Raw genomic sequence first — 26,815 nt, forward strand, 5'->3', positions numbered from 1 at the left:
CCTACCGGCCCTGAAAACCCCCGATAGTAAAAGGGTTTTCAAATTATATATATGTTCATTTTGACAACCGATCAAAAGTTTAAGATGAACTGCGATTTCTTTGAGCCTCGCGCCTATCAGTGGACATGTTACTGTTTCGGCTATTTGCTTCGAATCTCGACATGGTGGACTGTCATTTTAATGTCGTGAAACGGGAAAATATATGTCCTAAGACCACATACATATAGTAACATAGTAAAACAGACCGTGGCGACATCTTCAGTGTTAGTGCTTTGAAGAGCAAAACTTCATGTAGATTCTCGTCATCTTTGAATAGCGTTTAATCACATGGAGTGGTATAAGTCTTTGTTTTTTTCACAATATGTTAATATGTTTTATTTCAGCTGTGGTGTTCCAAATGTTCATCCAGAACAGGTACAAACTCAACAAAAAATACCGAAAATGGCTTGCCTTGTCACAGAACCCGGATGTTGCGGACTCGGGGATCAAGGTCATGCTCAACCAGGCCAAGGTCAGTAAACATGTCATGAAACAGGTCATATTGTATTTAGTTTCACGCCACTAAAGCAAATTAGAATACCCTTTAATCCCATTTGACCATCCAACACGCACCTTCACACAAACATTCCTTTATCAGTAAAACACTAAGTACGTTTGTGATTAACTTGTTGTTTAATGTGTCCTTTTCGTCATATTTTAAATTACACAAAAATGATAGATGAGTCAATAGTACTTACAGATGTGACGGCGGCGGTGGTACCCTTTTGGTTTAAGCGCTCGCTCGTCACGCCGAAGACCCGGGTTCGATTCCCCACATGGTTACAAAGCGTGATGCCCATTTCGGATGTTCCCAGCCGTGATTTTGGTGGAATATTTCTAAAAGCGGCATAAAACAATACTCATTCCCTAATGGGATTTTGTCAAATAGCAATCCCCGATTTGATACAAATCCACAGGTGTCAGTTTCTCGATCAGTTCGTTAATGTCAAATATGGTCTGAAAAAATTACGAAATGTTATAACAATAGAAATTAAAAATAGCAGCAAAGTCAATGGAATGTCTTCATGAAATAAAATAAAACGCAAATGAGTGCAGTACACGTTCCAATCTTGAGTGCAGTTGAAATGTGCATCGAACATGCTTGTTTCCTTTACCTGCACGCATCGTATAAATATAGCTTGTTGTACCTCATCCTCATCCTGCTCGGACATGTTGTCTCTGCAAGCTGTATCCGAGATGTATGTATTCGACTTTCTCCTGCCAAGAAATATTTCTCATCAAAGATTTAGCACGTACCTGACCCACGCCCGTATGGGTCTTTACCTGTCGACGTATGTTAATTGGCCCCATCCCGTCTTTTTGTGTTTATCTTTTGCGTATACTCTCAAAATATTGTAAATTTTTATAGATAGTTTTTGTCTTACTCACTAGAATATTTTGTGTCAACAAATGTAATGCGTGGCTATTTACGTGTACTCACACTGCATTTTTCTTCCTATTCCATAGACCGCCTCCGTGGTCTAGTGGTAGAGCGTCCGCCCGGAGAGCGGAAGGTCCGGGGTTTGATCCCCGGACGTTAAAAGATGGTACTTGTTGTTACCCTGTCTGGCGCTCGGCATTAATCTAGTCCAGACTAGTACAAGTAGCAACACAAACACACACACCTACATGCACGTCGCTATAATAGTGCAATAATCTTGGACGCGACGTTAAACCCCATTTCACCTCACCTCACCTCCTATTCCATAGTAGCCTCAGGACATCTTAAACAGCAGTTTCTGTGTGTATTAGTGATATCTCACGATTAATAGTTTTATGTATACGTCACTTATAACATGCATTTCAATTATTTCATTACGTAATGCGTGTATATTATACACATATACATTAGGTCATATAGCAAATGTGCACAAGAGAAGTGATAATTCCTTGTACAGATCGACCAGTGGTCTAACTGACCGCGATTCGCCTTGAAGAGTAACGCCCCTTAGTCATGCAAGGATTCCCTCTGATTACGACCCTTGGTCCATATTCCGTGCCCGTATGTTTCACCAGTCATAAACTTGTGCCACTTGTCTCTCGATCAAGCTGACACGTCGTGATTTAACTGAAATACTGCCCAAAGCGGCGTCAAACAAACTCACTCACTCAACGTTAAGAACCTGAACGACCACGGTAGCTTAGGCTCCGATACAGAACATTGACCCCTGGTAAAAGTATGTATCTAGCCCGCTGAGTTTTTGTTTTACAATGACCCTTAATTGATAACAAAATCTTAAATGAAGGGGTTTGGACATTACGCGCTCAACATGGTGGCATCATTAGAATGAGGTTTAGTTGCTTCTGTCCTTTACTATGAATGCTTAATTAACCATACTAATGCTAACAAACAAGACGAACATGTCTACGTTATCAACAGATAATACTATTACTGCACGTCATCAACTTCAGTGAGCCTGATCCAGTGCGACCTAAATAATAAACCTACTTTCGGAACACCGACTAACCAACACTCATAACGCCAATGCCGTATCATGGTTATACTTAATTACATAGTGATGTTATATTCAGAAAACTCATATTCCCAGCTGGTCTATTCATGACTGACATATACCATGCGGAGTATCTCCGGTATCCGTCACTATATAACGTCGAGAATGCTTTTATCGTCCTACTTTTCACACGCAATATATTGTAGGTGTATGCTGTTCCACGTACAGGCAATTACGTTCCCCTCGTTATACTGATCTGCACAAAAGATAAGATGTATGTGTATGTCACGCCCCATATAAATGAGTTATCTCCCCTTCGACCAACTCTTCCTTACACAAAGGATACAACGTGAAAGTATGCTATCCCATCGACAAGGTATCTTCCTTACACAAGATACAGGTGTTATTTATGTTTTCCCACATACAGACAAGTTATCTCCCCCTAGTACAACTATTCTTACTATTCTGCTATTTACATGTCCCTGTGATATTGCAGAATACAACTGCTGCATAACACAAATCAATGTTATCCCTCATATTAACGGGGGACACGGGTGGCCCAGTCGTCTAGGGCACCGCGATTCGCTGTGCAGAGTTGCGTCCCTTGGGCACGCCAGAAACCTATGATTGTGGGTTCAAATCCCGGTTCGCCCCAATTATGTTTCTAGGTTTGTCAGCACCATACTTGTGCTCGTGGGTTTCACCGAAGTGGCAAACGTCTGAGACCTGCATCACTTCGCGCTTTCCTCCCACATTAAGCTGACACGGCGTGATATAACTGGAATACGGTTAAAAGCGGCGTTAAACCCAACTCACTCGCCTCATATTAACGTATTATCTCCCCCTTGTCCTACAGATGGCGGCGGAAGCTGAGAACAAAGACAACGAGGCGGAACAGAAGCGACAGCATGGAAAGAGGGTGCGGTATGGCGAGATCGTACAGGTCAGTTGGGCGCCAGGCCCTTTCATTTTTACATCAAGTACCTAACAAATTCATAAAGGGCTGAGACCCGTGAAGATCCGGGGTAGAATAGGTCTTCGGGAACCCATGCTTGCCGTAAAAGGTGACCAACGGGATCGGGTGGTCAGGCTCGCTGACTTGCTTGATGCATGTCATTGGATCCCAATTGTGTTGATCGATGCTCATGATGTCAATCACTGAATTTTCTGATCCAGAATCGATTATTTACAGACAGCCGTCATACAGCTGGAATATTGCTGAGTGCGGCGGCGAAGCAGACTATTTCTCTGCAAGAGTCTTAGATTTTACTTACCAAAGAAGATGAGTGATAGCACGGAGCTCCGTTGTCATAGGTTCATGTTACAAGACACCATGCACAGACGACAAAGATATTGGGTTTTTTAGGATGGGGTCTTTTTTTTTACTTAATTTCAATGCATGAAAAATCAAACACAAGAACAGGAGACAGGTTCGGACAACCACACTGAGCAGAAAAGACAACTTCTGCTCTCACCTCTGCCGGTATCTACTCTAAGTGTGCACTCACCGGAGGACTGTGTACCGTCAGTTATACCCTGGCTGTCAAAGGTCGTGTGTCACATAGTAAAAACACTATAAATGTCTTAAAACACATGCAGCGTAGAAACTGGGGCACTAAAATCTCTTCAAAGTCAGGTTACGTTTTGTTACCCAGGAGAGTTATTCACAGAACCAGGCCCCTGCTAGGGTCAATAAAATCTCTCCAAGATCAGGCTCACGCCTGAGCGAATATCATAGCCCTGGCTTTCACAGGGGTGTCGGCCCGTCCAAATCGGGTTTGAGTTGGATTGTTGGAGATGGCTTGAGCTGTGTGTGGACCACTGTTCATCTTGAGGGATGCAGAGGTTACACTTCCTGTGTAGGCGGGACCTTTACCTTCGGTGCAAACCGACACCATGTCCACTTGCAACCAAGACACTATTCCTCCTGTCACATTCTCGTTGGCTAGTTTTTGACGTCATACCAAAAGTCGTTAAAAGATGGTACTTGTTGTTACCCTGTCTGGCGCTCGGCATTAAGGGGCTACAACAAGGACTGGTCGGCTCGGAGTCAGTATACTGTGTCTGAGTGGGGTATTCATGTTAAACTGCGTCATGGTATCTCAGTGAGCTAGCACTATAAATCGGCATCAGTCTGGACTAGTACAAGCAGCCACTCACACGTGCATGCACGTCGCTACATAAGTGTAATAATCTTGAACGCGACGTCAAACCCCATTTCACCTCACCTCAACTCGCCTCCTTCAGATACAGCAGATTACAACCGACAATTGTCAGCACTAATCTCTCACAACTGCTACGCCCAGTTAGATTTTGATTCTGGGTCTTCTCAATCGTCTAACTCAACAGCTGATTAATCAATTTAACCACTGAAATTTCAACACATTCAATTAAGTGATTATGATCGTGGATTGATTGGGCTTAGTGGCTTCGAAAGTGACATATTTAAAACAGTGTACTCATTTCCTCACTTCATGGATATGTCATCTACCTGATATGTATTCTCATTTTGATAGCAAATAAAGCGACCAAACCCTTTCCATATCCAGAAGAAATCTCGATTGTACGATTCCGACAATATCATGAGCATGTGTTTATGAATCACTATCAAATAGAAATGATACCAGGCGTTCGCTAAAAGGTGAGCGTATCCTTCCTCATCGTTAAAACACATGCAAAGACAAGTCAATTGTTCACCGAAAAAAGTTGAACATATGGTACAAGTCAGTAGGGAATTGCATCGGACATCATTTTTGTCACTGATGCATCAAATTTGGAAATGTCCCCGACATGTCTACCATAAAGCTTTTTGAAAGCTTGAGGCCTTGAATGTTGTAACCTTGATCAAACAACTTCTTAGCAAGAGTCGTATGACCTCTTTGAAATCTTGGTAGAAAGAGCATGCTCGATTGTTTCTCAAAAGTTGCGAAATGTAAACACCAGAGGGTAGAGCTGGTGGAATATTGTTCAACAAAACGGGAAAGTTGACTGTTAAAAAGTTGAAGTAATCCCTCTTCTCGTACAGTCTTGCATATGTCTAAATATGAAACAGATGAGGCGGTCTCACTGGTCTGCTGTATTTCTAGTTCAAGTAGGTACATCAGTGGAAGAGGTTTGGCTATTTGATCGTTACTGAACGAGATCATCGAAGCAGACAGACTACCGAGAAGTATCATATCAGTCGTGACGCTCCACGGATCACATTATTCAGCCATCTTACATAAAGCGTTTGATCTGATTTCAGTCCTTCATGAGTGATTTGTTCATCTCTCTGGACAGGGCTACACACAGGTGTTCATGGCTACCCGACATGGGTTTGTCCTTTACGGGACCCTGTCATCGGCCGGGTACAGTCTGATAGTTCAGACAAGGCGTACGCTCAGCACTCAGTCAATGGATTATTATCCTCTGAGTCCGATCTCTCCCTACAGTATCTTTTGACCATCATTATCAGGGGATCCTAAATTTCGATATGGTGCTGTGGCTCTTTAATTTCTGAAATATGACGGTTAATTCCCTCTTTAATTCGTCCATATAAAGTAACTAACAGCGCCTTACTAGCCTGAAAAGCAGCTAACTTAACAGTCTTGATCTAAGTTTGGCCCCTTTGGATACCTCGAGCATTTACTGCTGTTGCAAACTTGTTGACTGTCCTGTTAACCTAGAAAGTATTGCGACTAACTCCTGGCCTCTCCATGTTGAAAAACGTTTAAAGACACATCAATGATCACATACCTGGTAGTTCAAACTGGTTCCGGTGTCACCCTGGCCCCTTAGTGCCGTTCCATCCATTTGGAGATTTTGTCAAGGCACCAAAATAGTGTAACACCACACACCATGATCAGACGACACGGGAAGTGTTTCCCTTGGACGTTTGAGCATTTGTGTTTACTGACATGACATGACCAGTCAAACACCAGTACATGAAGACAACAATCTCTGCTCACACATCTTCCGACATCTACCTGGAGGACTGCACACTGCAAGTAATACCCTGGCTATGCAAGGTCGTGTGTCCAAACCTCATGGTAAAAATACTGTTCTTTTCACACAATACAGTTTCAAAACCACCCCTGTCGTGTCGAAACTTCTTAACAATGACTAGTGGACAGTTATATTGTGCCGGGCAAACGTCGTCCGTATAGGTATCCCCTTGGGTAGACATTACTTGATCATGTCCAGTGACCGTGCAAGATTGCATCGGCTGAGGCAGAAAGGTAATATACTGCCCCGTGTCCAGGTATCGGGAGTGGCCTGTGACTTGTCCCTGTGTGTCCTCTAACCATAACGTCAGCGCAGAAGAACCGTATAAAACCACAATCTAAATATGTTAGCCTTCCGGGGTAGAATAGGTCTTCAGCAACCCATACTTGCCGTAAAAGAACCTCACCACATGAATCAGAACATCATGATCAGTCACGGTCAGTAGGTTACACAAACCACGCTTGCGTAAATAGGCGACTATGCTTGTCGTAAAAGGCGACTAACGGGATCGGGTGGTCAGACTCGGTGACTTGTTTGATACATGTCATCGATCCCAATTGCGTGGACCGATACTCATGATATTAGTCACTGGATTGTCTGGACCAGACTCAATTATTTACAGACCGCCGTCATATAGCTGGAGTGCGGCGTTAAACAACAAACCAACCAACAACAAACTTCCCATGCCAACACAGAATATAGCAGTTTGGTTCCATTTTACAAGGAAAACAAGTCCAAACTGAATGGACGTATTTCAAGATGCTAAAACCAGAAGGCTAGAGATGACAAAGGCGTTCTTGAAACGCGAGTCCATATGCTCTGCCGGTCATAGGTAACATCAAGCTGTGTTGTGATGTAATTTAATGATACATTTATATTTAACATACTCATTCAAACATTTTTCTGTTTCTTCCAGCTTAAGCACACATTCTCTGGGAAGTTTGTTCACATGAGCACAACGCACACCAGTATGAAAGACAAGAACAACATGAAGGTAACCACGCCCATTTCCTCAAATGCCATGCCAATGTTATATTACCCCCACAGGTTAAACAATCGTTTAACAACTATTTCTGTTTCTCGAAGTAAGATACGTTCAACAGACAACCAAACAAACGAAAGTTTCCTCTCTGTTACATAACAGAGACTGTTAATGTGTCTGGAGACCTTTCAGTCGAAAGATAAACTGTTTACAGTCCTTTCAGGGAGTGATTAATTCCCCCCAAACTCGGATGTGAGCTGCACCCTTTGATAAAAGCGCCCGCCGTGAGGGAAATCATTGATAAAATTTCTTAGGGTGTTTACATCTATCTGGGGATCTCTTTCTTCTCAGGGCTATCATCTGCCCATCATCAACATATATTTATATGATATATACAACGCTGTATCTGTTCCAGGTTTCCATGCACGAATTCAATGCAAAGAACGCTCAATTCCGCATCCTACCGCGCTACAAAGTCAAGTCGGAAGGCGAAGTGGTACGTATCCTGTAGAACCAGTCAATGTTGATAAATAGAGTATAAGGTGGAGCCACGAGACACAGGTCGGCCGTAACAGTCGTGACCTCTGACCCGCAAAGGTCGCACCCTGACCCCGGTAGGTGTTGGCAAGGTGTTCATAGACGAGGCGCACTCATGGTACAATTCACGGGGGTTCCATTGAATTCCCCAGTGAAGTGTTATAATCAGTTTCGTTTAAATTGTATGACTCGGGCTTGTACAGTATCGCTGTCGTCTGTTTGATCAAGAGACGCCAGGGGGTTTCAATTTAGATTTGTGTTAACTGTACATTAACTCCCTATAAAAACGAGCCACAGCGTGAGGTTTCAAATGGGGAAGGAAGCCCTTTGTGACTGCGAGGTATGACATGCCAGTGGGAACTTTTTCTTTCCAAAAGACGAAATAGGTATTTTATATTATAAGGATTGGTATCAGCAAGCGGTCCTCTAAACATTGGTTTAAATCCCAAGAATCTTGTGAACGGAGGCGCATTGACCAAATTCTTAGAAATAACTGAATAAATTCTAGGAAATATGTAAAGTTCGTGAGGAACAGAAAATGCATAACATCATACGTGATAGCCCATGGTTGGTTCATCCATAAATCAACATTGCCCAATTATTGATAATTTTCGTGGAGAATACAATTCATATGGAAAAAAAAGATAAGGCATTATCAATCTCGATTGAACAATATTTCATTGATGATAAGGCTAATCCGTAACATCCTCTACTTTATCAGAATAATAAAGAACACAAGTTATACGTTCATCCATCAAATACGGTTCTACCAATCCTTGTCCCATTTTGTTATCATTCTTATTGCGTCACTCAGCGCCGAAACTTGGCTCCGTCTCCTGCCCATTCATAGCATATTTCGAGGCCACAGTGGCCATAGTTTGGTCGTCGGGTGTCTGACGGGTTTGGGCTGGCCGGGTCAGGTGTCTGACGGGTTTGGGCTGGCCGGGTCAGGTGTCTGACGGGTTTGGGCTGGCCGGGTCAGGTGTCTGACGGGTTTGGGCTGGCCGGGTCAGGTGTCTGACGGGTTGGGCTGGCGGAACGCAGCAGGAAGCGGGAGTGAGGGTATACCTCCCACCTGATGGCCTCCCTATGATCTTCTCATCACGCGCACCAACATAGGTTCCCACCACAGGGAGAACCACATGTACTGGCTTCCAGACGGCCAATCGTGCAGCTCCCAGCTGACTCGCGCAGACTCGTCGCGACCTACAGAGAAACACGCAGTCAGAATTAGAACAATTACTATTATCTTAGTGTGTCTGATAGGACATTTATAATAAAGGACGAATGGCAGATGCAGATTATTGGGATACAAAGGTGTTGACACCGAAAACAAGAAAAAACGAACATTCTTTCGTTCAGCAGAACACTGTATGTGTTCTCCTTACTAAAAGAACAACCATATGTCGGGGTTTCATGAAATGCACGTGCAGCACGCGAACGCAGATCTACAAAGAGCATGGTCTGTTGTACATTTCACGGGATTTCTATATATAAAATATATGCACGCCATGTGATGAAAGGACGATTTCCCATTCGACAAGAGTCTTTAGTTACAAGCACATTAGACTCACACAAAGTCAGGATTTCCTAGTGAGAGAATAAGTATAATACTGTTCACTGAGTGAGTGAGTGAGTTGGGTTTAACGCCGCTTTTAACAGTATTCCAGTTATATCACGGCGTGTCAGCTTAATGTGGGAGGAAAGCCCGAAGTGATGCAGGTCTAAGACGTTTACCACTTCGGTGAAACCCACGAGTACGGGTATGGTGCTGACAAACCTAGAAACATAATCGGATTCGAACCCACAATCATAGGTGTCTGGTGTGCCCAAGGGACGACCACTTTTGTGAGTGAGTGAGTTGGTTGGGTTCTTTAACTTCTTTTGAGTAGCATATCAATGACATATAGCTCTGTGACAGTTATTCGTTAATTGGGAAATGGACCGCCGTCATATAGCTTAAGTATTGCAGAGTGCGGCGTAAAACAACAAAGAAGCAAAGAAAGTCGGAAATAGGTGAATACGGAATAAACCATCCTTATTAGCGAGGTTTTACTGTTATAGTTTTCTCACGTGATGTCCTCCTGCTGTTGTTCCCAGGTCCAGCTGTACGACCAGATCGTGTTTGAGAGTGTCAAGTCTCCAGGCCACTACTTTCACACAAGCGACCCCTTCCAGATCGACAACTTCTCATGCGGGTATGTTCATTACATTAACTGTTAGATCGCGAACACCTGGTGTCATCACTGAATTTCAGTGATCCGTATCGGTTTTTTTCACTATTTTGCCTTTTTAGGCCTAGACTGACATTTTGTCCCAGAAATAAAGTTATCCTATTTAAAAATGTATCTGTACAAAATAAAAAACATTAAAATCCAATTGGAGCCAAATGGAGCCCAGAACAATCCTTGATTAGGACTGAGGCAATCTAGACTTGACAAACAATTCTAGACTTGACGAACAATTCGAGACTTGACAAACAATTCGAGACTTGACAAACAATTCGAGACTTGACAAACAATTCGAGACTTGACAAACAATTCGAGACTTGACAAACAATTCGAGACTTGACAAACAATTCGAACAATTAAACAAAAATCAAACACACAAACATCAAATGCATGGCAACTCAATCACCCTTCCAGTTACTACTGTGAACATTGTTTATCGTGCTCAAATACAGGACAATTTAGCTTTGCAAAGTAAATAAATAAATAAATAATATCAACGTTTAGAGGGACAAACACAATCTATATAATTTTTATATATGCGTTCAGCTGTGATTATCTCCTCCCTAATCAGTCGCCTTTCAATCAACAAACAAAAGCAACACCACGTCAACGTCACTTGCGTGAACGCTGATGTCGACGGTACATTGTCTTCGTTATCTACCAACATGGAACGCATACCAATCTCAACAACACACCTACCGCACGAGGAATGTATGTGTTTAGTTAATAGCAGTGATAAAATTAAATCTTATTCAAATAGAAACTACACATTGCTTCTGTTACTGGGATAGGTTTAGTTGTATAACACTTTCGGTATTTAATTATTATTCTTAAAAAAAACAGGTGTGAAAACCTCAAAAGACACTACATGCTTGTGAGACTAACAAGCTTTTTTCCATTTTGTGGCCGTAATGAAAGGTGGAAGATGAAGATGAGTTTTTTTAAATGAGGTTTTGGAGTGGTCCATCTATCTCTGCCTCGGCTGAGTGACGGCGCCTTGAAACTAATTTATGGTACTGAGATCTGTGAGAAGCGTAACTACTTACTGCCTCTCTCCGCACGCCGCAGAACATGTACAGACTTGCACACGCACACATACACACACGTACGTACGTACTCACGAAACACACGGGGAGGGGGCACGGGTGGCCCAGTCGTCTAAGGCGCCGCGATTCGCTGTGCAGAGTTGCGTTCGTGATATAACTGGAATACTGTTAAAAGCGGCGTTAAACCAAACTCACTCACTCACTCTCACTCTCTCACGAAACACACGCTCTCGCGCACTAATACAAACACGTACTAATACAAACAATTGTTTCAAAAACCGATATTTATTTGGTAGTTCTCTTGCAGAATACGCACGCATGCGCACAAGCACAAACACCTTATTGATGTTTACGCCGCTACGTCTATCATTACAAGGGTATTGAACATAGTTCTAACCATCGTTATGAACTTGTATACCCGCACACGCATTCGCATTGTATAGTATCATGTACTGCGTTTAACGCAAGCACGGGTTCAACTGTAAGAATACTGTTTACTATGGGCGGTCGGGTAGCCTAGTAGTTAAAGCGTTCGCTCGTCATGCCGAAGACCCGGGTTCGATTCCCGACATGGGTACAATGTGTGAAGCCCCATTTCTGGTGTCCCCCGCCGTGATATTGCTGGAATATTTCTAAAAGGGGCGTAAAACCATACTCACTCATGTTTACTACTCAAAAGAAGTTTACAAACGTCGCATGTTTTCATAATCTGTCATACCATGCGTCATGCGTCCCTTCAACTACCTCCCTAGTGGCTGACCAGTGACCTCCCTAGTGGCTGACCAGTGACCTCCCTAGTGGCTGACCAGTGACCTCCCTAGTGGCTGACCAGTGACCTCCCTAGTGACCTCCCTGGTGGAGGTCGGTTACTGGTCGGCCGACCTATCCATGTACTTCAATCACAAATAACACTGAAAAATGCCAGGGCATACTGATGGTTACCAAAAAAGTGCTACAATAGGTTTCGCTGAGACCGAGGACTTACTTTGGATATGCATGAGCTATATTCTTTAGTCACTTGGAGACATTAACGTTAGAAAGCTCTAAATCATTTTCATGGTCGAATCCTGTTGTCGAAGGTGATAAAAAAGATGTTCTCAAAGTAAGAATTAATGGAACTGGTTGTACGGTTTGAGTGGGGTCAACTAAGCGGAAATAAACAGGTCTCAGGTGGATGGAAATTCCTGGCAAGGGAGCCCATATTGTGTGCTTCATCAGATAATCTTCATCCGTAAAATGAATGGCGGCAACTGTCATTGATTTGCCAATTACTTAATGACACGAAAGGGAAAGTCATTGTCAGGAAAATACCCCGGGCCGCAACACAATCACGTAGACACGTTCAAAGGTGGAGACAGAAAACTGGTCAGTTCACTTCGTGGTTGTTTTTCGGGGGTATCTAAGTGATGCTAACGTGGAGATATAGGCTGACACTGTGCGGTCACATTTTATTATCGGGTGGGAAAGGTTAAAAGGTTCATGTTTATGAAAACAAATTATATTCATGTTGGAAATTGGAATGGAATTTTTTAAAATGGGTGAAGATGGCCTGCATCTACGCTTAGTATATACTATTAAATATAGAGATATTGTTTCTATGTAACTCGTTACCACGACCCGATTAACCGGACACTGACTCTTCCAGACATTTTCGCTCATTAGGAACGTCCTCGTACAGCTACGTGAACATTACCGCCCCCCTAAACACGGAAATATGTTAATCCGGACGATATTCCTGGAAAGGTGCTGTGCGGTTTAACGAGGATATGCTGTGCGTGTACTGCAATCAGCGGCTTCATAGGTCACAAGGACTAAACCGTCTCCATCCCTCGCCTCTTAAACTCCTGCAACGTACCGTGTAATCCTTCTATAATACATGACACTTGTCGAACACGTGGCAAGGTGTCGGTGACTGTGACACATGTGTCTGTATGTTAAAGGATCTAACCTTCGTGGTACTTATTTCTGCTTGGCCTCACTTCTACACGGAAAGCAGTCTTTAGTGCTGACGTCATAGCCACGTCACGTGACAGGACGGTATCAGCGTTCGAATACCAGGAAATGGATTAAATTTCAGTAATAACTGTTTTATGATGTCAATTAATCGGTTAGACCTAGAATGTTATTATTTCAATTATAAGTCTGATCGTGTGTAATAAATATGTTTGATCATCAAAAGACAAAAGGCTCGGATACAAATTGTGACATTTACTTGGTCATCTTCAATATACAAACGTTTCGTTGCTTCATCATTACCTATAGAAACAGAAGGATAAAGGTGAAAGCAGAGAGTATATACATATAGACATCACAACTAAATTATGAATACATAGATTGCATGTTCTAATCAAGTTCCGCCTTGGATGTACTAAGAGTAGAGAGAAGTAGTATGTATAAATGTTATCACACATATAACGTTCAGCAGATAATCAAAGAATGCTATTATATACACTTTAAAGCGTATGTTTTGACTACAGCGAAAACGTTTGAATACTCCACCCTTACAGATTCCAGTGATTGGTTTAGAGACATGTAATACTTCTAATGTTTTGTTTTCTTGCTGAAAATATCCCCAAAACAATCTTGGGAATTCCCAAACACGAGTCCAATCCTTTTCTACTGTCATATCCAAACTCCCTGCACCGAGATGCACTGTAGCAGAGCTCGTGACCCGAAAACATACACAGCATACTACAGAATTCCTTAGATGTCCTCCTTTAGTATGATCTCATTAAGTAGGCGTTAACTGCAAACATATGTTGACATGTTGGGCCCTGTGCATCATCTCAGATCATGTTCGGCCCGACCAGGTATGAGGCGTTAAGTGGGGAGGCCATCCGTGTTTACTTCCGACACCACTGTCATGGCAGCTTATAGCGTGGGTGTTAAATCTCTCCACCTCATGCGTTAACTGCCCCCTCTCCTCTTCCTCCTCCTCCTCCTCCTCCTCCTCCTACACACCCACCCACCCCTATCTTGGGATTATACGTGTATTTATCCTCCCACTCACCCTCACATACCTTACCTCACCCCTCAACCTTGTGCGTACCATGAACGCACCTGTTGCGTCAAATGAGATTTGACGAGAGATTACGCTACGTTCTTACTCCATCAACGCTTCGCTACAGTGCATTTTGTCATTAAAATGTGGTTTGTGAAGATGGGTTTAGTGTAACGTATAGGCACGATATGTTTTCCAGTCATATATATCCAAACTACTCGTCTCAAGGTTTATGCATAGTCTTTTTTGAAAGTTGGAAAAAGTCGATGTAGTTTTCTAATTGAACCAATAAAACTTATCTAATCGGAAACAAAAACCTTTTTATGAAAAGTCTTAAAAAAGATATGAAGAACATCAATCACTTTCCCAGGTTATATCTTCCATTAGCGTGATTAGAAGAAAGTTACATCTTGTGTATCAAGAATACTATAAGTCAAGACATTAAAACCACATTTAGATAATATCATAATTAGTCCATTTGTTTAATTCCCGACACACTGCAAAAACCATATCATGTGCGTTTGCCTCAATAATTAATACACTACCCAGAGTTGCGTCCCTTAGGCGAGGCGGAAACCTCTGATCGTTGGTTCGAATCCCAGATTGGGTTTCCCCCCCACATCAAGCTGACACGCCATGAAATAACTGACATACTGTTCAAAGCGACATTAAACACAATTCACTCGCCCCCTAGAATTCTTTTTTTTCACAAATATTTCATTCGTGCAGACTGAGGATCCTTGACCCAGAAACACGACACTGATTCACAAGCACTGTCTGACACCATAAATTGAGATCCTTGTCTACATTTCCCCAAATAAACGTGAACGATGACCCGCTGTTGAATGTCGTCCCTCTTTTGATGTGACACATACCCCTGCACCCTCTAACCCCAACACATGACCTATATCCTAGCAATCTGGGCAATATCAGCGCGCGATCAAATTATGTCCCTGGGCAACCGGCTTCCTGTCTACAACCGGGATCCGACGCGCATGCGCACTGCTGGCGTCCGACATTGCATTAAGGCCTTTTCAAATGTCCATCACAAAAAATGAGAAACTTATGATTCAACTCATAAGTTTATTGCAAAATATCCCATCTAGTATACATATGTATTTGCAAGGCAAACAATGACACGTCACGGTATTATTTGATGTTGAATACAGACGCTTGTTATTTTCATTTTCTTACGCTCAGCATACAGCTATCTGTGATATATACATACATATAATTGTGTTCTACCATTGATCATACCTACCGGTACCCTTCTATAGTGGCATTTTTAAGAAATTGCTTTACAGGTTTTCGTCTGAAAGACACATTCCTCTCTAAGTTATCTGCCCCTTGTGACCTCGACCAAGAATTGTGGCGGTCGGGCAGCCTAGTGGTTAAAGCGTTAGCTCGTCACGCCGAAGACCCGGAATCGATTCCCGACATGGGTACAATGTGTGAAGGCCATTTCTGGTGTCCCCCGTCGTGATATTGTTGGAATATTGCTAAAAGTGGCGTAAAACCGAACTCACTCACTCGACCAAGAATTATGATTTAATCGCGCTAAATTGAATTGGTATCGAACGCAGACCGTAAGGTTTCAAATGTTAAATTTATCGCGGTTAAATTTATGAAGGATTTTTTGCCACTGCAGAAAGAGTTATTTAAATGGTCTACATTGTTGGAAATCCTCTGAAAGCTCTGCCGCAGAGTCGAGCTCACCATGTCCTGGGCAGTGTTCCACAAACCCGTTAAAGCCCTATTGTAATTACAAGTCGATGTTAAGTATGGAGGTTAAAGCTGTAGTCGTAAGATCGCTTTGAGGAACAGACCCTGACCCGCTTTGATTATCACACGAAATATTACCCCACATTCGTCATCTCTCATACATGTTCTCCTACCCAGCTTGTTCCCCGGATCCCCTCTCCCCCGGACCCCCTCTCCCCACCCTTCCGTGTGGCAGCCAACATGTGGTGCCTGCGCAAAATGCATACAACCTCTCTACGGCGGAAAGGTTCACCTCGGCAAGTTCAGAGCTTGATGTCTTCATCCAGAACACGTGGCATATAATACCCCTCCGATATGAATAGTAATAGGTTCAAGGTGTCCCACAGAAATATAGTTGTCTTTGATCGCCGTGCTCTCGCTGTGGAAAGATAAAGTTACCACTGAACCCCAGACCACGGAATACAGATAGCTCAGAATAGGCCATTGTTGCCCGCATGGCACCAACAGAGCAGTCTTGTGTTCTATTGCTAAAGGTTTAGATTGTTTCTCTTCTTCAATAATAGACACAGCTTTGAGTTTGGAACAAAACCAAGGACAAGGTCGAGACAATAAACAATAAATAAGTCAAGCAGTAAACACACATCAAACGATACAACAAGGAAAACACATAGATTTCACAGTGGGTTTCGTTTCGTCATGTTGAAGAAATGACAGAAATTGTTATACGAACATTGATCCTTTGAAGTGTTTGTGAGGTGTCACATTGAAACGCATCATAGACTCTTGATGGTTGAGTCAGTCATAGGCAGCTGGGCAACCTTCTATGAAACCCCATAGTTTGACTTTAACTTTTTACTTACAAGCCCCGATTTATTTTGTATCCTGGCATGGTCAAATTTATATCAATGGTTACAATTAGTTGAAAAGGTTTGTTTTCAAACTCATTTAGGGGGCACGGGTGGTCCAGTGGTCTTAGGCGCCGTGATTTGCTGTGCAGAGTTGCGTCCCTTGACCACGCCAGAAACCTGTGATTATGGGTTCGAATCCCGGTTCGCCCCGATTATGTTTCTAGGTTTGTTAGCACCATACCCGTGCTCGTGGGTGTCACCGAAGTGGCAAACGTCTGAGACCTGCATCACTTCGGGCTTTCCTCCCACATTATGCTGACCCGCCGTGATGTAACTGGAATACTGTTAAAAGCGGCGTTAAACCCAACTCGCTCACTCAAACTCATGTAAATATCTAAGCAGGAGTCAATCCGTGAACCGAGATGATTTTTTTCACCAAATGTTTTAACTGTCTTTATTTGTTTCTCCTACAGTTGGGCCAAAGACTTGTTCATGTTCAAAATATTAAAAACTTCCGTTCAGTCACAAATTTAGCTTTGAACATGCAAGTATTCTCTTTCATTTGGAATATCTTTTACTTCCAGAACAATTTCGAAAGGCTACGAACATGTCTTAATTATTCCGAACCTTTGGCCTTTCTAATTAGAAGCCATGAACACGGTATTCTGAACATTATGAATATTACATGTTTGTAATAAAAATGCTGCTCAGTACTTTATCAATATCTTTGAAATCAAAATATTGAACCTTCGTTTACAGGTCGGAGTTAAATCTTGGCGTAGAGCGGTCGAGTTTTACACTCATTGGAAGCCTGCGTGAAAACCTGGAACTGGACAAGTTTGTCAGGGTTGGTTTCTAATGAGTCACACTTTGCTTTTTGAATTACTAAATCATACAATAAGCTATAAAGACGTTCACATCCTCGCAAATCCTTTCGAAATCTGTTTAGAGACGAACGTTTTTTCCACGTGTTTATTGCAACCTATGCCATTTTATATTTACAGGGCGGATCAGTGATTCGATTATTCCACAAAGAGCTGGAGGCGTATCTGGTCGCCGAGGGCCTGTTTGACGAGGTTGTCACTGAAGATGGTATGAGTTAATGCATCATTTTGTTTCTTGCTGACATCTTAATCTGTATTCGATTATATCTTCTATCATTTCAAAACAATGTAACTGATGGGATATGAAAATATACACTGTTCAAATATGATTTCAGTTCACTTCCGGGTTCGTGCAATCGACCAGCATCGTCCCAAGTCCCTGTCTCCATCTACTTCCGGTATCACCTATTGGCAGATCGAGGCTGAACACAGTATTCTTGATGGTGAGGCAGCCTCGTTTCCATTTCCTCAGCGTATTACCCGTGATAGTTAAACATATTCTTTTTTTCCATTTGACAGAACTAAAATGCACTATTCAAGTATTACATCACATTTATTCGCATGTACACAAACAATGCAAAGAGGGTGAAACGCATATGTAATTCCTCGTCAACGTGAAATCTAATAGCTTGACATGTCTTTACCATGTAAATGACTTGCACTAGCAGAACTAGTCCATATATATCGTTATATATTCCGTGACCCTGCTTAAGACGAAGTCGGATGAGTATAGCCATGTATATCAATACGAGCATTTATAGATGTAAGACAAGATGAAAAAGGTTTAGGAATAGGATTAAATAGCTGTAATGCTCAGGTAATCCAGTCGATAAACCTGGTAAGATATTGGAAATTCAATATTGACAAAAGGTAGTTCGTCTGTATTCTTAGTTAACGCTCAAAAGCCAAACTAACAGGATTTTTTTAATAATAGAATACAAAATGCGAATACTTCCAATCAGTTTCCTCGATCCCATTGACATGCCTACTTCCGTTATGTTTACGTTGACAGAAGGTTATCAATGTTTCACTTTTTTTAGGTGACGTACTGCGCTGGGAACAACAGATTCGCTTACGTCACATGTTGACGCGACAGTATTTGTGTATTGACTCCAGGTCAGAGGTCAGCCTCTGTCCTGACCCTTCTGACCCCAGGACGGTATTCCGGCTTCACTCTGTTCTCAAGGTAGGTCAAGTCGAGTTCGATTCTCTAAATGGTACAATTGCTGAATCTCCATCCCTGTGCCCCTCGCTGTGATATTGCATGGATATTGCTCTCTCATTCACTATACCAGTGTGTTAAAATCGAATTGCTATCATTCCCATGTTTGATATTGTATACTAAGGTATGATATTGTATATTAGGATATAATATTGTACTATGCTTGTCGTGAGAGGCGACTAACGGGATCGGGTGGTCAAACTCGCTGATTTGGCTGATGCGCGTCATCGCTTACCAATTGGGTGGATCGGTGCTCATGGTGTCAATCACTGGATTGTCTGATCCAGACTCGATTATTTACAGACCGCCGCCAAAAAGCTGGAATATTGCTGAGTGCGGCGTTATACAACAAACAAAATAATCGTGTATTATATTCTATTACATTGTAGTATATAGTGTATAATACTGTATGATATTGTATAGTAAGGTATAGTAAGGTATAATAAGGTATAATAAGGTATACTAATGTGTAATAGTGTATGGTATTTTATGATAATATATGATAGTTATGATATTGCACGGTATTGTATAATAGTGTCCGGTATTGTGTAATATTGCATCACAGCGTCTAATATTGATGCTTAAAGAATCATGTTCAATTCCCGTGTTACAGGAGCGGGATGAGATCCAGTTTGAGAGCTACGCCCGGATCGAGCACATGTTGACAGGCTGCTGGCTACACGCACTCAAAGGTTCCATTCATTCTCATCCAGTGCACAGTCAGTTTATGTTTACGTGTTTTTAGCTCTGCTGGTGTCGGATGCACGGGCCGCAGGTACCACCGAGATGCTATACATCTCCCAGGCCAAACCATATACATATTATATTCAGAAATAGTCAATATATACTCCTGACCTGTTACCTCGAAGACAACCTTCCTTAATCACTGTCGAATCACAGTGGCTGGGATTGCTCATTTCAGTTACTTACTCATATCGAATGTTTCGTTTAATCTATGAACTTCGAGATAAAAGGATTTTAATTTCATTAGAGTAATATTCTAGTATACGCCAATATTAGTCAATAATGCCAAATATCTTTCATCATTACTTTTCTGTTAATCCATATTTACTTTATTTTACCTTAAACCTACCTTATTTTATCCTAGCTTTACCATACTTCTATTAGCCGTATTTCATTGCTATTCTTTTAGTTTTTCTTATAATTTCTACTTTGCTCGGGACTTTATGTATTCCTTGAAAATATTCTTCTTTTGAGTTAATTGCAGTTCTCGGCATGTTCTAAACCATACTCTATATTAAATATAATCGTCCTCGATTATTTATATATCAATAATATAACCATTTTTATCGTTTTAGAATGGAGCGATAAGGCGTGAGTGAGTTAAAGTTAAACGTCGCGTGGGCATTATTTCAGCCTTATAGTGACGAGACCAAGTTGATATATTGAAAAAGGGAGTCATGAATGCAAAGTTATATTTAAAAACAAATATTATCAAACATATTTCGGCATAACACTACCATTACCACCAGTGAATTAGAGATAAAGCATTGAATAAAAATGTATATAATAGAATGGAGGTATCATAATATTAGGCGATGTTGAAGGAGGCACTGAGCTTGGCCTATTACCTTACGGTTAAAGTTTCTGTTTACAAGATGAGTTTATGCCGTATTAAATTAACCGATATATGTATTCGTCATATTGATATTGCACGCTGACCGTCGTAAACAGGTCATGTTTTTTGTGGAAAAACTACGAACTGTGATCTCACTGCTCTCTACCCTCTTGTTAGCGGTCGTATGTTAATCTCTGTGCAATCAATGTCCTGTTCAGATGAAGACTATCAGAAGCATCAGTACCTGGATGGTGACAATGAGCGTTCTATGCAAGGGCTGCGCTGGGACGGCGCTGCGGTCAGAAAGGTAGATTATACGGCGCTTCCATGAATATATTGACTATGTAAACGCATCTCCACAAACCCTTCAATGTCACATTTGTTATCCTTTATTATTAAAAAAGCGGAGGACTATAAGTGAAATAAAAATTAAAATATAAATATTATTACTGAAAATCAGCTAAGGAGGAATGTAAAGTTTTGCATCTGCTTGTTTATGAATCATACAGTAACTTTAAACACAAAAGTTCGTTTTTATATGTTGGAGAAATACAATTAATAAACTACTCATAAACAGAGGGGCATATACTCGAATGTTCGTTCTATATTTTTTAGACTTAAATTTTCTCCGTCCTTCCTACAGGTGTCCGCCAGCAATGAGAGCGTGTACGACGACGCCTACACCATACAGAGGGTGGAGAAGGTGGACGTCGGCAACTTCAACTACGTGGCCGGCATGGTGCCCTTCCTCTTCAACCTCATACAGGACGTGCGTACTTTAACTTGTTGTCCATTGTACATTAACGTTTGTACTTCAATATACAAAAACACAACGACCGATTTTGTTGATGATATCCACAATACTGAAATAGTGGCATTTGTCAGTAGCTGCCCACATTAACAATAGTCATGTAATATGTGGCTTTTCATGAACATCAAGGTCAAAGATTGACACTTAAGGAAGATGCCCAGTTGATGAGGCACGTTACTGATTGCAGCACGTGCTGTTACTGTATGTCTTTAACCCTGTCTTTGCAGCGTCGGAGTGCATCACCGCTGAATGCAAGGAAGACCCACGGAATACTTATGGTGCGTGCATATTTTTAGGATAAAATATAAACTTTTACTGCAGTTGGCTCTAAATCCAGTTTACGTTTCCAAGATTTGTTGTTGAAAAGTGACCAAGGGCTTATTGTTATTGTGTGCTTTCTGCATATATGAGAGCCCGTTTCTTCAATAACCCATGGTGGTCGTGAAGGCCGGCTCAAATTTTCATCGGATGGTATCAATGTGTGATTATGATAGATGCATATATACTCATACTGCATATATCTTCCCCGGTTTGTCTGGCAAATAGTTCATTATCAACATCAGCATATTGATTTGATAGTTTTTCTTAGAAGTTGAAGGATAACAAAGTAGAAAGAAATATGGATAACACCTTTGTTGTACTGTAATAGCGACGTTTCGGTATAGATAATTTTTTGTCTACTTTTTTTGGCAACGCAAACAACATGCACTCACTCCCATGGTTCTCTTGTTTTCCAGGCCTTGAGAGAGGTGAAGGACTTCATGTTGCCACACAACAAACCAGACAAAGACAGACAGAAGCTCATGCGGAACTTACGGGTAAGACAATGAGACAATCAGACACCTATGGTCTTGTAAGAGACGACAAAGTAGATGGGACGGATGTGTGACTTCGTTGATATAGCTGGAATATTGCCACACAAGCATTTCATAAAGACTCGGCTAATCCTCCACTCCTCCTGCTCAGGTGATCGACCTGCTGGTGAAGCTGCTCCAGTCCCCACTAAGAGATGGGGATGAGGAGGCGCATCTCATCAGGATCTTCAAGGAGGCCTACGATGTCCTCCACGCCTACATGATAGGCAAGAGCAGGAAGAACGCCCTCTACTTCGCCAAGTACATCGACTTCTTCCAGACACAGTTCACGCAAAAGGTACTCCGGACTTCAGTTTTCTTAGCATGATATAAGGGAGGAACTCTGTTCCAATCACCTGGATTACCTATATTCATTTTAAACCCGTAATGTAGGTGGTCGAAAGAAAATATGTGACCCCCATGGCCAGGGGAAAAGGGACCTTATGGGTGTTAGGATACATAGTGCTAGAATACCATCGTTTGACGTCAACTTCTGTGAAGATCGCAATTTGTGCGGAAAGTACAATAATATCTTTTTTTTCTCTTGTTATTTCGTTATTTCATAAAAACATTATTTCAAAACCTTTCAGCATACATATCTATCTACTTTCAATTCATAAGACATTGTCTAAAAATTGCATTTATTGCATAAATAGTTAAAGTCGGATAATGAGTTCATATGTTTGATGTCGTATGTCTCTCTATTATTAAATAGGAATTGAAGCTTGTGAATTGTATTTTTGTGTGCCGAAGATGCTGTAGTTTTAAAATATAATGAAGAGTCAAAATGTGATTTATTTTTTATTTTTTATTTTTTTCACCATCAGGTCTTAATCTCCTGGTGGGTCACATATATCATTTAAAAACATTTTACTATTGTGTTGTATTTGTTGAAAATTACCTATGTATTGATGCATCTAGAGTCGAATCTATTGCTTGTGTCCATGTGTTTGTGCTTGCCCAAAGCGCCTACAACGGATCTGGAAGTGTCGTGTTTTATTTCTGATGTGTCGATGTGTTTTATTTCTGATGTGTCGATGTGTTTTATTTCTGATGTGTCGATGTGTTTTATTTCTGATGTGTCGATGTGTTTCCTTACACTACTCTGTCCATGACCTCAGGGTGGTATCGGCCTTAACGTGGCCTCTATGATTGTCGAGCTGATCCGGGACAAGCGGAAGATTGTGGACAGGATCACTAACAACCACATCGACATCTTCATTCAGCTGCTCAGGTCCAACCAGGTAAGGTCACCCGTACCCTAGGGTGTTTACATCTTCTGGCTTATCTTTGAGAAGGTGGAATAAATAACAACAGTGAACCGAAAATTTGTTTGTCTCATCTTTTGTTAAACAAATAAAAATGGCATAAACAGTGGAGCTTCATTAAGTTCTAGGATTTATTCGCATTTCCACTGTAACTGTGTTCCGATGTTGGACTATCGTGCCTATAACGATACATATTGTCTCTACCGATATATCGAAGACATTTTTTTAGGATTGTAATTCAAATCAAACCCTTGTAGTTCATAGCGCAAGTTTAGGTTTGCGGTGCTTGGACCCTTGTTCGTTCAAGAATCCTGTGATCGTTGGTTCCAATCCTAGATGCTCCCAGATTTTGATGCTTGGTTTTTGAGCATCGTACCCATAGAAGTTGTAAACGTCTAAGACTTGGGTCCCCCACATCAAGCTGCCACGCCGTGATATCATTGTAATACTGCTCAAGACAGCATTAAACAAACCTCTTTCTGGAACTTTTTTGCTTCCAGAATTACCGGTTCCTGGACCTCCTGCAGGTGCTGTGTGTCTGCGACTGCGTCGCCATCCCCAACAACCAGAGCTACATCGTGCAGCAGTGGCTGCGATCCTACAAGGTCAGCTTACAGAGTGACAATTATCATTTAGTGTTTCAATCGTACCATTGAACTCAATCCATTTGGTTTTATTTGTTTAGGGGCGGTCGGGTAGCCTAGTGGTTAAAGCGATCGCACGTCACGCTGGAGATCCGGGTTCGATTCCCGACATGGGTACAATGTGTTAAGCTCATTTCTGGTGTCCCCTGCCGTGATATTTCTGGAATATTACTCAAAGCGGCGTATAACCATACTCACTCGCTCACTAATTTCTTTTAGCGTACATTTTAGGTTTTCCTTAAGCTGGCTTGCTATAAATACATTTGAAAAGACACAAAGACCAATCCGTAAATCAGACATAAGAAATCGCCCCATCTTTATTCCAAACATTTCACTTTACTGGTTCAATATATTGATAATAATATATAGAATTTCTTTTATTTCTTTGTTGTATTTGGGTTCGTACAAATTTAAAACCCTGTAAATTTCGGACAATGTATTCATAATTATGTATATTGAAGGTAAGATTATATCTTGGGTATAAGATAAATCTGCGTCGGTCCCGTACCTATTCCAGAAACCGGGGACGTGTATACCAGATAGCGTCATCAAACCGTTAAATCCTTCAGACAAAGAATGGTGTACTCAGCTTGGTCGAAAAAGCAATCTCCCGTGGTGTTTGAAGTTATAAACACCAGTCACAAATCACGAATGGCTTACACGATATTTGCTTTTTGTTAAAACCAATTCAATTTCGTTGACATTCTGTAATCTTGTCGATATTATATTACAGGACAGTGTTTACTTAATGGACCGTGGTCAGAATATCAACAAGAAGCCGAACATCGTCTACATCTCTGTTGACGGCGGCTCCCACTGGGTGGCACTGCATCACTTTGTTGACGTGAGTCTAGCCTTGTAGGACAATGCACGGATTACCGGAACACACAGGATTCCATTACCATCAACCCGGGACGACATTTGTTTGCATGCGATATCGTGACAATTTGTCATTTGAGTTCTTTCATTTATGTACAGATGAGACCTATTGTTAACATATTGATTACATTTTTTAGAATATCGATTAATTTCAAACTGCGTTACGTGTATTCTCTTGTTATATATCGAACTCGTTGGTCTCGATTTATTTGTTTTCTCTTAACGCTTGCAAAGGGTTGGTATAAATGTAATGTTGACAACAAAAAATGTTAACCCTGTTCTTTTAAGGGTATGTGTCTTGACTTCCATATCGGTGTTCATGCTGTCAACGCGACTAAAATATGGCTTCAATATCTAATATATTAATTTGTAGCAGCTTGTACGTCGTTGCGAACTTAAATACTCCTTTTATCTGTTACCAGCCCAACAGTGCTGAATATGACGAAGAGAAATACCAGTTCCTGTTGCATCAACTTGAGCTCTTCCAGGCATTCTGCTTTGTGAGTAACCCTTTTCTGTCCAGCGTCTTCCGAATTGTCCCCTACACCAAACCTACACCAGCTAACTGTTCAAACATGTCAAATATCTGAGTTACGGTCATCTGATATTGTTAAATTAAATGTTTCACATATAACTTCTTTGAGTGGCATTTAGAAGTTGGAATGGTAACTAAGACAAAATTGTTATGGATGAGCAACTTCTTTATTACAATTGGGCGACGTTTCGGTGTAGATTCTAACACCGTTATCAAGCAAATGATTACATATGTCATATATGTTTTCACATATATTTTTGTATTATCATATCCAGGGCCGGAATGACTTCGCCATCCATGTGATCACCCGAGAGTTCGGCTACGTGACGTGGGAGGATGTGTTCTTGTGTATCCAGTCCGAGCTGCTGCCAGACTCCATCAGGGCAAAGTTCTGTGAACTCATCATAGGTAGGCGTCCGAATTGTCTCTCCACGGTACTAGTGTCATATGTAATAGCTTTTGATTTGCTAACAAATTGATCCAGTAGTTTCCATTGATTCGACCCGTGAAGATGCGGGGTAGAACAGGTCTTCAGCAACCCATGCTTGCCGTAAATGGCGTCTATGCTTATCGTAAGAGGCGACTAACGGGATCGGGTGGTCAGGCTCGCTGACATGGTTCATGCATGTAATTGATCCCAATTGCGTGGATCGATGATCATGGTATCAATCACTGGATTGTTTGGTCCAGACTCGATTATTTACAGATATTTTCATTTAGCTGGAATATTGCCGAGTGCGGCGTTCAACAACCAAACAAACAAACATTCACTTGATACAAATCCTCATTGCCGTCGTCAGATCATGGAATTCCCATTTCGTGTGATTATGGAAATAGATTTGACTCTTTGATTTCTACATCATTTCAAAGAGCTGTCTCCAACTTCAAAGTACCCGAATGCTGAGCACAAGCAATAACATTCATTGAATTCATCCCTTCCAGGTTTGTTTGTGGACGTCGGCAACAACTACTCCGTGCTCGACAACCCCAACATCTGCTTCGTCTACGAGTACGTAGGGTCCAAGGACTCGGACCGGGAACAGACTCAGTATGTAAGTATGTCTCGTGGTCAAGACGGACCTGATGCAGCCGGCGCCAGTGGCTAGTCTCTGTAGAGTGCTCTCTCATCTGTCTCTCTGTGCATGCTCTGTCAATGTAAAGATGCATTTCCGGTGTTGTGATGAAAAGAACACATCTTGTGCACATTGCTTGCATGAACTTATAACTTGTATGTGTATGGAATCTTGAATCTTGAACCAAGTTTGACACCATCCTTCATAAAAACATTTACAGAAA

At 41.6% G+C, this 26,815-nt stretch overlaps 1 protein-coding gene across 6 annotated transcripts in view; it reads left to right on the forward strand.

Moving 5' to 3' along the window:
- The window catches only part of LOC139454516 (inositol 1,4,5-trisphosphate-gated calcium channel ITPR3-like), a 221,133-nt gene that overhangs the window by 150,860 nt on the left and 43,458 nt on the right, over nucleotides 1–26,815 (forward strand). For all 6 annotated transcript variants that reach the window (XM_071236273.1, XM_071236272.1, XM_071236275.1 and 3 more), the window contains 21 exons: nucleotides 384–511; nucleotides 3,349–3,435; nucleotides 7,393–7,470; nucleotides 7,874–7,954; nucleotides 10,096–10,193; nucleotides 17,603–17,690; nucleotides 17,848–17,935; nucleotides 18,063–18,170; nucleotides 18,768–18,913; nucleotides 19,563–19,641; nucleotides 20,747–20,835; nucleotides 21,172–21,297; nucleotides 21,567–21,617; nucleotides 22,077–22,157; nucleotides 22,306–22,491; nucleotides 23,315–23,437; nucleotides 23,962–24,066; nucleotides 24,839–24,949; nucleotides 25,407–25,484; nucleotides 25,795–25,927; nucleotides 26,462–26,571. In XM_071236273.1, coding sequence (XP_071092374.1) covers nucleotides 384–511; nucleotides 3,349–3,435; nucleotides 7,393–7,470; nucleotides 7,874–7,954; nucleotides 10,096–10,193; nucleotides 17,603–17,690; nucleotides 17,848–17,935; nucleotides 18,063–18,170; nucleotides 18,768–18,913; nucleotides 19,563–19,641; nucleotides 20,747–20,835; nucleotides 21,172–21,297; nucleotides 21,567–21,617; nucleotides 22,077–22,157; nucleotides 22,306–22,491; nucleotides 23,315–23,437; nucleotides 23,962–24,066; nucleotides 24,839–24,949; nucleotides 25,407–25,484; nucleotides 25,795–25,927; nucleotides 26,462–26,571 — 2,174 coding nt within the window. The remainder of the gene's footprint in view (nucleotides 1–383; nucleotides 512–3,348; nucleotides 3,436–7,392; nucleotides 7,471–7,873; nucleotides 7,955–10,095; nucleotides 10,194–17,602; nucleotides 17,691–17,847; nucleotides 17,936–18,062; nucleotides 18,171–18,767; nucleotides 18,914–19,562; nucleotides 19,642–20,746; nucleotides 20,836–21,171; nucleotides 21,298–21,566; nucleotides 21,618–22,076; nucleotides 22,158–22,305; nucleotides 22,492–23,314; nucleotides 23,438–23,961; nucleotides 24,067–24,838; nucleotides 24,950–25,406; nucleotides 25,485–25,794; nucleotides 25,928–26,461; nucleotides 26,572–26,815) is intronic.

This window comes from Haliotis cracherodii, unplaced genomic scaffold (genome assembly GCF_022045235.1).
Source record: "Haliotis cracherodii isolate W230 unplaced genomic scaffold, xgHalCrac1.p SCAF_10, whole genome shotgun sequence".
Classification (NCBI taxonomy): domain Eukaryota; kingdom Metazoa; phylum Mollusca; class Gastropoda; order Lepetellida; family Haliotidae; genus Haliotis; species Haliotis cracherodii.